The sequence below is a fragment of the Gymnogyps californianus genome, chromosome 1, assembly GCF_018139145.2.
Source record: "Gymnogyps californianus isolate 813 chromosome 1, ASM1813914v2, whole genome shotgun sequence".
Classification (NCBI taxonomy): Eukaryota; Metazoa; Chordata; class Aves; order Accipitriformes; family Cathartidae; genus Gymnogyps; species Gymnogyps californianus.
This window is the reverse complement of record NC_059471.1, coordinates 158,633,845-158,647,457: the sequence shown is the minus strand read 5'-3', so window position 1 is coordinate 158,647,457 and position 13,613 is coordinate 158,633,845. Positions and strand designations below refer to the sequence as shown.

The 13,613-nt window shown below is 45.6% G+C and overlaps 1 protein-coding gene across 6 annotated transcripts in view; it reads right to left on the bottom strand.

The window, feature by feature from the left end:
* The window catches only part of ABTB3 (ankyrin repeat and BTB domain containing 3), a 182,612-nt gene that overhangs the window by 97,170 nt on the left and 71,829 nt on the right, over window positions 1-13,613 (bottom strand). The window contains exon 4 of one of the 6 annotated variants that reach the window (XM_050913528.1): window positions 12,967-12,981. The exons of 4 other annotated variants lie outside the window; for them this stretch is intronic. In XM_050913528.1, the coding sequence (XP_050769485.1) occupies window positions 12,967-12,981 (15 nt within the window). Of the gene's footprint in view, window positions 1-4,051; window positions 4,111-12,966; window positions 12,982-13,613 lie in introns of those variants that run through there. One more of the 6 variants, XM_050913551.1, reaches the window with a different exon arrangement.

The window sequence follows — 13,613 nt, the reverse complement described above, 5'->3', positions numbered from 1 at the left end:
GAAAAAATGTTATTAAAACACAACTTCCATCTTAGAAGAAGTGATGCAGGTTATACAGTAATTGGACATAATTCACAGTCAACTGGGATAATTTCACCAACTGAAAAGAAGGTATTTGTGCTTAGCATCTTAAATAGGATTCATCCATTAAAAAAATTATCTACGGCTCAAACTCTTGAAGACTACAAGTTTTCAATTCAAAATGTTATTCCTGCCTTGATATACAGACAAGAAAGCTGTAAATCCATGAAGACTACAGACAGACAAATGCTGTTAGAAGCAAATGTATCAGAAAATCCCAGGTATAGCATAAAATGAATTGATAAGAGATGCAAGGATTTACTCCAAGGCTGTCTCTTATCTGCAGGGTTACCCAGAAAAGGGGGTGGATACCTTTGGCAACCATGGTAGGGATGCAACTTGAGCAGAAGAAGGTAGTGGGGAAAAAAACCTGGAAAAAGTGGAAACGACACTGGAAGTTCTGCAAACACAGATGGCTTTTTGGAGTAGTTCCTCCTCATCTTTCAGTTACACAGGCAGATAAAAAGCTGCATCATTAGATCCTGGCTGCAGCAATACAGACACCAAAAAGCAGTAATTTTGCTCATGTAACAGCATCTAGACTCTGGGCTTTTTGCCGGTTGGGCTTTGCCAGCCAGAGGCAGTAACTCCTTGCCGACAGCCAGGCCAGCAGGACTCAGCAGCACCAACACGGCTTCAGCCTGCGCTACGCCTTGTCCCCAGCAATCGCACTGCGCTCTCACACGTGCAAAAATACAGCCCCATCTTGCACCCTTGGAAATTATATTCACAGCAACACTGCCCACAAGCAAGCACACGGGGGAAGAGCAATAAATCTGTCCCCTCATACAACTGATCTTCACTCAACTGAAGGTTTTATAGAGCTGCACTACAAAACTGGGGGATACTTAAAAGTCATTGCTTAAGAGACGAGGAGCTTACCAACTAGAAATGAGATGTGATGTGAAGGGATTCCTTCTTTCTGTTCTTACAATTTTAATGTTTCTATAAATGTTTTACATACACATACTATCTGTCTTTATTGTAAGGTTGTAAACTATGAAGGCTAATTTTAAAAAAAGAGTGAATGTTTAAAGCAATGTAAACCCCCCTAAATGGCAAAAGCAGTCTATACCTTATAATATACTGCATCTACTAGCAATCCGCTAGCATTTAAGTGACCAGTGTGAGCATGTCCTGGACTAAAATTAAACTTCACAGCCCAGTATTACATGGCTGACAAAAATTGCACATATTTTAACATATCCACTAAATAAAAACCAAAGAATCCTAAAAACTCAAAAACCTCCCACACATGCAGGACAATGATTGTACTCATCAACATGTAGGTAACAAAATATAGACACAAATTAATACTTTTGGATTGATAATTCACTTAAGTTACAACATATTCCACACACGACTCAATCAGAAAACATAATTTTTTGGAACAACTTAGTTAACTGTATGCCCAAACCACACCAAAGGAAAGTTAAAGTCACAAAGTCAAGTATTCTAAAATTAGGAATTGCCAGATTAGATTTACTACTGCAATTGTAATTTTGTTCTCTTGTGCATATGCACTACCACACGTGGTTTTATTCCACTGCTAGTTTTTTCACAAAACTGACAAGAGACCTGCAAAAACTACCGGAAAGTTGGAAGGAAAGCAGAAATAACAGAAGATTACAGTGATTAGTCCCTGATTCTAGAGAAAAACAATAACAAAGAAAGAAAAAGAAACCCAAACACCTGCTGCGTTTCCTTGTCCTCGTGTCACTGAGATGGATGGCTTCACATCGATGTGTTTCCAATGTACAGTTAGCCACCTTTTCTCTGGCTGAACATCTACAGAGCAGTACCTTCTCCTGTGAGGAAAAAAATCCCAGATTTTCCATCTGTAACAGGTAATATTCCAGGGAATATGGAAACACAGGACAAATCTGCTTTTGTGAAATACTGCTCTGCAATGCCAGAGTTTTGTTCACCGTAAGTAGGACAGCTGAACACCCAGTAAAACCCAAAAAAGGAAGCATCCAAAACTACATCTCACCCTTTATTCGCTTGGCTTTAAAATGACAACCCCTCATTAGAGGAACATCTCATTAAATAGCCCATCTGGGTCATTGTGCAGGTTCTCAGCTGTAACAGGCAGCACAAAACCCCAGAGAACTCCGGGACGGTTGATGTCCAAGAGCTTTTTCTTTGCTGCACTGAGCAAAGATTTGCCTGGCGTCTCTAAGGACCCTGATGGCAAGAAGGTTGGGAGCCTTCAGTTTGTTCTCTCCATCATTAAATCTCCAAGGGAAAGCGCTGTCTTTCATTATCAGCATCATTAGCACTTCCTGGCGACTATGAATTCGATTCCTTGAATCACCTGTCCCAGCTCTACTGCTAAAATCCTCTGGAGGAGCTTGCTGACTCGTTCTTATCCCAGGTAAAAATGTTTGCATTATTACAAGTTATTTAAGAGGACCTTTACAAAGCACAAAGAGCACACGTTTCAAGGGCAAGGTTCATCAACAGCATAGGGTGATGAGCATTAAGGCACTGGCGCAGTCATTTTTTTTAACACCGAAAGAACCGCCTTGTGGGTGCATGCATCCCAAATCTCATGTTTATTTGAGGTCAGAAGCAGGGTTGACTGAATCTAGACTGGTGTTTGTGTCCTCAACGGCAATTCTTTGGTCATTTAATGATCCTCTCTGACCTTCCCACATGATCAGTAGCGTAAACTTCACTTCAGTGAAACAACTAATGAACAAATTGAGAAAATCTGAGAAGGTGCAAGACAAGAAACAAAATGTCCTAATGGCATTTCTTTCCCTGAATGCCACTAACACAGAAAACAGGGCCTCACTTGTAGTCCCAAAGGCAACAGATATTAAACGGCCCATCTCATCATCTTCCACATATTTCCATGTGTAGTTGCAAGCTCAGGCACTCTCAGCTAATACCAAAAACAGACCAAGTGAAAATTTAAGGCTTTATAACCTTAAGATGGTAAATGCTTCCAGACCAAAACGAGGCAGATTCAAGACCGCTTACACCACAACAGACCCTTATGGATGTTTTTGGAGCATGCATATAGTAAACAAACAGCCTAAATATCAGAAAAAAACTGTTGATTTAAGGCCTGGAGTAAAAAGAGTGTGCGGTTTCCCGGGGGAACAGCAGCAGGATGCTGCTGCAATGCGGGCACATGTGGATCAGGACATCAAAAAAGCCAAATCTGACACCAACAGCTTTGAAAGCAGGAACAAAACAACACCTTGCTTAAGGAGACAAGGAAGCATAACTTAAATTCCAGCTTGAGATTCAAAGCGTCTTAATAAAGCAGCACACACACGAAAAATCAAACTGTTTTAAAGCTCAGAAAGCACCTCTTTGAAAACTCTTTAGTTTGTTTTCTAGAAGATGCACTTTTGACCCTCATGTTTTATGCCAACTTACTTTCTTTTGCTGTTTTCTATTTCATTCAGAGAGAACAAAAAGGAACACGACTGGCTCAGACTTGGAGAGAATCACCCACATCGCTGGTCTTTTTGCACCTTCGACGGTGTGCAAGAGCGAATACCCCAGATGTTTTCCATCCTTCCCTCCGGCTGAGACCAGCGAGACGCACATCGTCTTCTGGCTCCAGCTGTGCTCCCAACAACCCAACCGCACCAGCCTGTCTCCATCTGCTCATGGCGGCTCCCTGGCTGGAGACGGGGACTCCCCGCGAGCTGCCAGCTGAACCCGATGGAGTCGCCCAGCCGTGCAAATGGCCAGGCTCTGCAACCAGAGGCGGCCGGGAAGCGGACAGACAAACCGGGCGATTGACAGCTCTGCAGGGGGCTGTCATTTTTGGCAAGATGCTGTGAAAGCACCAGGGCAGCTGCCGCAGGGAAAGGACCTCTGCTGATGGCTTGACCCTCTCGGTAGGTAGCCACCACGTCGGCTGTGACTGCCTGCATTCACGGGTCCGAGGCCGTTTCCTCCTGACTGCACGCGGCATTACACCAGGGGCGTGGTTGGCCCGTGGTACCTGCGCTTCATGAACATCCAAAGCAAGAGCTATCCAGAAGCGCAAAATGTTGCGAGTCAGGCCAAATCCTCCAAGTTGAGTGGTGTTTTTCTCAGCTCACAGAAGACTGAGGAGGCCATTCATTAGCTGCAGCCTTCACCCATTAGCTTTGTAATCTGCAAAGGCAAAATACTGCTGAGCACTCACGTTAGCAGGAAGTCTTAATGAGGGTAAGTGCTGGGACCGTGCCTCAAGAAAACCAATTTCCTTGCTTAATTTGGACAAGGTGAACCTGACAAGAAGATACTGCAGTTATACTTACTCCGTCATACAAACTCAGGGCAGATGGAGGCTGCTGGCTTCAAACTTGGGGCTACTTCTTTCACAAGGAGCCCACTCCAGGAGATCTCACCCTTTTTTCTGCAGATTAGGTTTATATGTCTCTCAGATGAAGGTCAAAGAAAGGCAAGGTGTGCTACAAGGCACAATCCCACACCAGACACACTCCTAGAGCAGGTGTGCAATGGGAGCATCTTCCTAGTACACAGCTAGACAAGCAGCTTACAGAAGTGGGCTCTTCCTAACACTTAGACAACCTCAATCAATTAAAGAACAATTTTTACAATTCAACCTCTCTTTTTTCCCCTTGTTCACCTTAAACAAAATAATTACCCTGACAACAGACATAATTTGCATTTACATCCGCACTTACGGACAGGGTTTCTGCTGGCACAGATATCCCAGCCAGAGGTAACGCAAAGTTTAAGGATCTGGTAATCTTAGCATAAAAATGCAGCTGGCGCAAGACCTGGCAATAGTGGTGCAGGGTTTTGAGCAATATGGTCCTGAATGTCTAAGCGCTACCCATCACACATTTCCATCACCCCTTCTTTCTTCTTCATGTACAGAAAAGCAACTTAAATTATCAGGAAACCTGTTTTCCAAGCAAACACAAGGCAGATTCACTCATTTAATGAAGAATGGCTTTCAGAGTATTCTGGCTATCAAGAGACATGGACTCTATTCTCAACTTGAATAAACCCTAAACTTCCAAAATTACCTCAGGAGGAACACACAGGCTTCTGCCCCGCAAACATATGCATGTGTATATCTTTGCTTAATTGAACTGTTACTCATACGTATAGATGTTTGCAGAGCTGAGGCCTCTACCTCTTTGTATTCAAGTTGCTTGACAAGTAAAATGCAAATGAGGTAATGTGCTGCAAATGCAAATTATGTATTATTGATAAAAAGTTACAATTCAGCATGGAGGATTTAAAGAGAAAATATTGAAGCCTATACTGAAAGAAAGGAGAGGGAAAATTACAGATTTTTTTTTAAATGTTTTACATTTTCTATTTATTCATTTCCACCTATTAGACATTTTTCTATTTATTATCCCTCAAAATGGAGCACCTCGCCTTGTTTCCCAACTTCAGACTGCATACAGATGCTGAGACACTATTCTGCCTATCAAGATGTGGTTTTCGCTACTTTAAATTAAAAAATTCCCACAGAAGGCACCAAAATGGGGTGATGGTGAGAAGGTGAAAGAGGCAGGAGAGACTGCTGTGCTGAAAAGCTCTGTTGTGTTCGGCTACATATTTTTCTCATTTGTTTAGTCTGAAATTCCTCCTTCAGTGACTTTGGATTTGTTACCTTTTCGGAAGGCACCGGGAACATCTGGACTCCATATGGCTCACACCTACTCTGTGCCAAATGAAGCTATATTCTGTTTTCTAAACCCTTTATTTCTCCCAGCATTGCCACCGATGAGGTTTTAAATATCTCCACAACGGACTACAACGTAACCTCAGAATCACTCAGTTTGTTGACACAAATTCCATGGCGGTGCATTAACTGTGGCTGGGTTAGCCAGCATTTTTTTGCCTCGTCTTCTTCATTTTTTTTCTTTTTTTCAAGATTATGATAATACAAAGGAACATATACTGAGAAGGCAGTTCAGCAGTAATGTCACCTGCACTCGAGGAAGCTGCTCCACCAAGATAAAGGAGGGAAACAGGTCATCCTGATCGTCCTTGCACAAAGAATTACACTTCTAGATAGAGAGTTAAAATTTTCCTTTGGTCTCCTAATTTCCCAGCTCTTGATGGAGCTACCTTGAGTTTTCTTGGAAGACAGTAACCATTTTTGAAACTCAAATACTGGGGAAAGTGGCATAACCTTGTACAAGTATTTTCCTCTCCCTTAGCTAAAAAAGAAGAAATACAGCTCTTATTTCCCCCATCCCTGCTAGATAGTTCTGCATCACAGCATCTCCCACAGGTCTCTCTCATATCCACTGCTGCTGGAACTGCAGCTACTGGAGTGACAACTGGCTGAGCTGAGGTTTCTGCCAGCCAAACCCACTGATGCAGAGGTTGGTACCACCTTGAACCTTGACAGAGGGTTGTTTCACTATTCCTCTCCTGGAGGGATGCAGAGACCCAGAAACGCTCCACTAATTATTTGGATACTGTTCCAAATCCAAATGGGATTTGAAATATTGTCACCGTTCTAGAATAACTGGCAATCTGTGTATTTTTTCCTACTGTATGCCAGGTTGATTCGGAGGTGTTAATCTCGGCAAGGAACCCACTCAGGTTCTTTATACTCAAGGAAATATCAAGCCCTGGATCCCGACAACCACTACATTGCATCTGTCAGTGTTAGAGATGCCATGCTTTTCCCCGAGTCATTATGTTCTGCTTTGTCATTAACAAATTTAATCTCAGCATTCGGGCACTAGACTGAAATGGGTAAGACTGAGGTTCACTTCTACAGACTCCTCAAGGGACCCTGGACAAGGCATCTGTGTGAACCTCCAATCTCCAATCTTCTCCTGCCCCTCATCTGCCCACAAGATACTGCACTTGCAGGGAAAGGAGCTAGTCTTTCTCGATGCAAAAAATGTGCCTACGATAATGCAACCAGCAGCAGCAGGACCTTCTGGATAATTTTATAATAGAATCAGCGATAGTCACGGTAGCACCTAGGTTCACTTGGTAGATGGGCTATTTTCAGCGTTATTCCCCAGGTTCAAGTCAAAACCACAGCAGTTTATCCCAGCATCCCAAATGCTGATGGTTCAAGTAAAACCCACCTGTGCTCCGGGTGTGAATTTGCTAAGGCAAATCTTCCTCTTCACCAATATATCTCTGTCACTAAGGACATATTTAAATTCTGCAGTAATCTTTGCATGAATTTACCAATGTACAGAAGACTGCACCTTCCTTTTCTTTCAGGCCAAACACCTTCAGCGCTATTAACCTCCTTGCCTATTAAGGATAACAGTGCTTAAAGAGGTGTTTGCACACAAGGCTATGTATTTACACCAAGTTGTCTGCACACATGTGTAGCTGTTACACTGCGCAGCACAGCACGACGGCTCGCATCCCCCCGGGCATTGCACAGCCCTTCACGCGGTCTGCAGCAATGTTATTTCAGCCTTCACAATGTGACGGCGAGGTCAGCCTGCCGCCTTGACGGTGAACCTGGAGGGTAATGCATGCCATCACTGTCACAGCAATGTTCCTGCGTGTCACCGGAGCAAAAGCTCGCCCCGGCTGAGATGGTTTCAGCACCTTTATTCTCCCCTTCCCAGCTCTGCTGCACACCAGACATGGGAGCCAGGCTGTGGTGCCATGGGACCACGCTTCATGGCCAGGTGCACAGGCAAGTGGGGAGGCGTGGGGAGCATGGGGGCTGTGCTCCCCCTCCACTGCAGGCTCCTCCTGCCCCGGTCCCATCCAACGAGTAGCCCGACAGGCTCCAGCGGGGCTGCCCGCAGCATTAAACATCTACAGGACAGAGCGCTTGCTCCAAACGTCCGCCGACCCTTTGCTGTGTTTACTGCTTGCTAGAGGCTGCACAAGAAATGCTGCTTCACCTCCACTGCTTTCAGCACCCACAGATCTCCTCACCTCTGCTCCCGGGGTTGAGACCCAAAATGTGCTGAGTAATTGGGCTGTGGTCCAGGAAGACGCTTAAGGCGCCTCCTTGAACTCTCCGACACTATTCGCACCTTATGGGCTTAAAGGCTTTGCCGGGTCAACGCTGCAACTTTGACACCAGATACACCTCCTTACCATCATCCGTGCAAACACAAGCAACGTGCACTTCTCTCTCGCTCATGTGCATGCGCGCATCCCTGTCCTTCCAAAGCACAAAGCAAAACAAAGAGCTGCCCGCGTGCAAACATCCCCAAGAGGAGGAACCACATGTGGCAGATGCTACTGCATTGCTTAATGCATCATTTAAAGCCTTTCAGGGACTGTAGCGCCGTGATGAGTAATTTGGCCAGAATATTGTCCAGAGACCATACTGCGTGGATTAGGGCACTTTGAAGGTCACTAGCTGGGTCAAAAGCAAGAAAGCCCTGCTAAAGCCAGAGCTTACCATCAGCATAGATCTTGCAATGAGAATGAGAGCAGAAATGGGCTCTGCAATGCCGAAACATTTCTTTCTTTCACTGCCAAGCCTCCTTGTGTATAGCCTAGGTATAAAACTTGCTGCAGATCTGTCTGTTGGAAAGCAGAGCCCAGCAGCACACTGTCTGTTCGCATCCGTGTCTGACCCAGCTGGGCTGGGTACAAATTCAAATGCGAGGAAGTTAGCAATCACAAACCACGTCTCCACCACGAGCACTTTTCCCTGCTCCACGGTGATGCAAACGTCATATCTGAAAACGAGATGAGACAATCTTAACTCATCTTTAACAGAAAGAGTCTCAGGTCAGCAGGGACGGCAACTGCTCAAGTGCCGCCTTGATTTACACAGCTGTAAACCCTGGCCACATATGAAACCCAGGCAGAAAGGCGAGTTCATGAATTATGAACAAATACGGCATGCCAAAACACATCAATCATCATCAGTCACGGACAAGAGAGGCACCATCAATTCGTAATGTTGACATTTGCACAAAACTTATACAATCAATCGAATCGCATGGCTGACTGGAAAAGGAGATGTCGGGTTTATGTCATTTAACACTGGACTTTTCACTGAATGCGAAATGCTGAAAGACTTTAAAATAAAATTGATGGAGAGTCAGTGCTCTAGTCAAAAGTCAGATAAACGGCCTTTGCTCACTAGAGAAAATAGGCAGCTGCCTCCCTAAACACGTGAAAACCTGAAAGTTTGTTTTACTCAGCAGAAAACCTGCACTCTCCTCCCAAGGAAGAGCACGAGAGAAAAAGCTATGAACATGAATGTTTTTAACTAGGCAATGAATGTTTTAAATCGATATGACAAGACTGTACGAATGACACAAGGAGCCAGAAGCTGCAGGCTGGCATTCCTAAAAGTAGGGGGACTAACAATATTTTAATGAGCTATTTTAGAGAAAAACTTGCTTACTGGCATGTCTTCTTTAAATTACTGTTATCAGCTACTTGACATTATTTAGCCTCCTGATTTCCTTCATTTTAGGTCTACTGACAGTTGCATGAGGACAGCTTGCAAAATGATCTAGCCTCACGCATTTTGTGCTGCAGCTATGAACTGCAGAGCTTCCAGCACTCTCCTTTCTCAGGCAGGAACAAGTATTTCCTGAAAGCGTGTTTTGGGCAGAGTGCATCAAAAGAAGAGGAAACTTCTGTGGTTTTCTTTCTCAACTGCCACACAAAAAAGGACTTCCTTACATCTGAAATGAAAAGGGAAGACATACCTTCCAGATAGCGGAGCAGCCTTTGCTATAAACACAAGGTGAATGCAGCTCTTGTTCTAGAGGCTGTACGGTTACCGATAACAGTTTTTCTTGAAGGCTTTTCAAAAAAAAAAAATGCTGCCATTCATTTGCTGGAACGCTTTTGCTCCGCACCTCAGATCTGTCACCACAGCATGTGCCAATGCAAAAGCAAAAGCAAACCATTTCTGCAAGCACAGAAGGTGGAATGGGCAACCACCTCGGCGAGGTACGTGATTCCCAGCACCCAGCAGAGCATCCCAAATCCACCCCCTGACCCTCAGCAGGGCGATGTGCTGCTGTCAGAGCCACTCGGCCGCATGGGTGTAAGGCAGGTGTACCCAAGTCGGTGCGAGCACACGGATGTAATGGTCTCGATGAGATAAGAGACAATCTGTAATATTTGCTCTTCTGCTAGCACTCCTCACCCCTTCTGCTACATACATATAAAATTGGGCGCTGATTCAGCCAAGCATAAAAGCACACACTAAATTTCAGATGGTAAATACTGATTATAGTCACACTACAAGTATTATTGTTGTTGTTAAGGGGAGGCACAGGATTAAATGCAAGCACTTTGCTGAATCAATGTCTTGATCTCTTTTTACTCGTATCTAATCCTATGTCTGAGCCAGACCATAAGCCCCTGAGTGCGGAGAGAAAAAGCACCCTTCTGCGACCTGAAGATACGCCACGCACAAGAACAGGCATGTGAGAGAAGGGTTAACTATTTATGTAACATTGGGTACAACCTCAGGTTTCACTTCACACTTGAGTGAGATTCAGAGCTACTCTGAACGCCCCCCCAAACCTGTCAGGTATTCTCCCTCTCTAGGGGGAGGGGGGGGAAGGGGGGGGGGGGAAGGCGAGGGACATGTGTACGCTGGCCAGAGCTGCACGATGGGGTGGTGTTTCTGAGGTCAGGATGAGGTCCTGGGAGCCTCCCAGTTTTCCAGTGCCACTTTGCGGGGGCCACAGGACCAGCCCGGCCCCACTCACCAACCTCCAGCCCTGGCTCTAGGCTCTGCCGGGACTCTCCTCTCAGGGGCTGGATCTTCCAGCATCCCCCACCGGGTCTGCACAGCAAATGGAAGATGCCGACAGCATCTCCCAGACTTTCCTTTTCTCTGGGATGAGGGACCTGGCCATGCCAACACCTGTGAAAGCAGAGCCTGCCCTTCCTCTGCCACAGTGCTGACTGCCGAAAGAAGGGCTCCAGAGTCAGGATCTTTCAAAAAATTCTTATCTGAAGGGGCAGGAAAACTTTGCTGACTGTTTGAGCAGTTAAACCACAGGTGTCCCTGGCCGCCGCGCAGAGCGGGGGGAAGGAAGAGAGCTCTGCAGGACATGGAGAATAGCTCTTTGTGGCACCCAGCTCCATGAAGCAAGTAATTAGTGCGTTTCGAGGTCGATACGCTGTGATTGATTTTCCTCTCACTTACCGATGTAAACTGGGAATAATTCCATCACAGTTGATGTAAACATTAGTATAAAATTGGTTTAAGTCAGAAAAGCGCTGGGTTGACTATGTTACTGTATCGGAAAGCCGGTTTCAAAAGAACAGTCTTTATGTCTTTGCAACTATGTCTACATCAATAAAATTGCCATGATTATCTTTATTTGTTCTAATGCCGTTGCTCAGGTTCAAACTGTAATAGAAAGTGCTTTCAAGTCAAAACCTCAAGGCCCATGAAAATCCACAGGCTTCCTTCTCATGTGCCACAAGCTTTTTTCTGCAGAATACCCAGGGTGAAGGCATCACCAGCTGTAACGTATCCAGCATCCTGAGCAATCCTCAGGCACAAACACCATCTTCTCCACCCTCATGCTCCTCCCTCAACAGAAGTGGAAGTGCTCCTCTTATTTTCTGTAAGGACAGTCAGAAAGACTCTCTTTTTGTGCATGAAAGAGGATTTCTTTCTGCTTAAGGTGCAGCCTCGCCAATGTCCCATAAAGCAAGAGCTGATGTCTCCTACTAGCTGTAAGTACAGATCCTTTGCCACACTCAAAAAAAAAAAAAAGAAATAAAATTGCTGGCTTAAATCTTATATATGAAAGGTAACTCACCACGCCAGGATCTGACACTTGCCTTTTGCTGTATGCTCACGTGGGATACCCCAGTGCTGTGCTCAGACAAGCTCAGAGCCATGTTGAGGTCCCTCAGTGAGGGACACAGAGGGGCACTTGGATGGGGACTACAGCAGCGGGTCACCCTGCAGAACTGACAGAGGATTTGACAAAGCCTGGGTTTAACAGACAGCCCCCACACCCAAAGCAGGAGAGGAATTTTCTAAACCACCCTGGAATAAAATGAGAAAACCTTCCTGCTGTATTTCGAAAAGGAGACAGCAGATTTTCCTGCCTGACGCTGAGCAGAGCCCGGGCATCTTCGCTGCATGATGCCCAAAGCAAGGGGCTGCCTGCTCTGTGCAAACAACATCCTGCCTCCCACGGCTCAGATTTATCCTCCCAGCAATTTACCCGCAGGTGCTGCTGTCAAAAGTTTAAGTCCACAGTTGCCATCAGAAAGAGATTTGTTCTCCAAAGGTTTCTAAAGCTAGCTGCTATTTTCTCCAAGATTACAGACAATACATGATGCTGCTGCTTCTTGTTATTCTTATTATTATCATCATTATAATTATTGTTTAAGTAAACCTGTCCAATGCCAGTCCTGAAGAAGACAGAACACAAAGCTTGAGCTCTCTATTTGGGTCAAGTTTCTCTCAGTTTAAACAAAGTACGTAAAAGCATAACAATGCTCTCCAATGCAGATACGAAGCTTAGCAAAACATTATATTCTCCCACCAATTATTATCTCTCAGTAAGCCGACATCTGTGGGATCACTCCTGGGCCTTTTAATTTAGCATGTCTTCTAATTAAAGAAAGATTAACTGTACTTCCAATAATTGCTCCTCCTTCCTCCATCAGGCTCAGGCTTCTGTCTTCCTCCCAAGCCCCCAGGGAGGACGGGCTAACCAAAAACACGGCCACCACAGCCTCTCTCCCACCCGCGGGCAAAGCCCCAAGGCACCAGCTTCGCCACAGCCCCTGCTCTCCTGGAGGGTGTCGTCTTCTGAGCATCTTTAGCTGAGTCCTGAGCAGGACGACGGCTGGAAGAGCATGCTTGTTTTCCACACACTCTTCTCCCTGAAACCCAGGGGAAGAAACCTGGAGGCCTCGCTTCTCCTCGCAGAGCCAGTGGTGGGAAATTTGCTTCCTCCTTCCAAAGCTTTCATCAGGTGCCCGAACTTAAATGGGACAAATCTTGACATTTGTGCCAAAGATCATGCAGGCGTTCTTGAATGAGCCCATAACCACCTACTCTAGCCCAACCCTATCCCTTATCCAAAGGGACCTGCCATCTGACTCTGCTCATCCATGGTGCTTCCCTGCAACTCCCCTGAGGCTTCCCCAGCACCCTTCAACTCGCAGCTCAGTTTCCAGCCAAATATTTCAGGCACCAAGTTCCCGCTATAGGCATTGGGGGGGTTACATGCCTACATTGGTTTGGGACCTGAACCTCGGATCACAAAGCCTTTCTAAAAACTGGTCCTAAGTGAGTGTCAGGAGCAGCGAGGAGTCTGACCCTCCTATGGCCCTGGCACAAATCCCACCCCTGCTAACTTCCCGTAGCAATGGATTTCCTTTCACCTCCCCAGCACGCTGTCCCTCAAAGACAACTGCCGGGGGGCAGCTGGAGCCGACAGCGACCAGCCAAGAGAGCATCTGCTGAAATTTCCTCTTGCACAAACATCTTCTAAAAGAGCAATCCCTTTGATAGACACATTAGGGGGGGGGAAGGAAAAAAAACACCAAACCGCCCCCTCCCACAAAGTGTAAATATTCAAGACTTATCCGACTGCCAGCGCGGTCTCTCATAGATGGTGTGTATGATG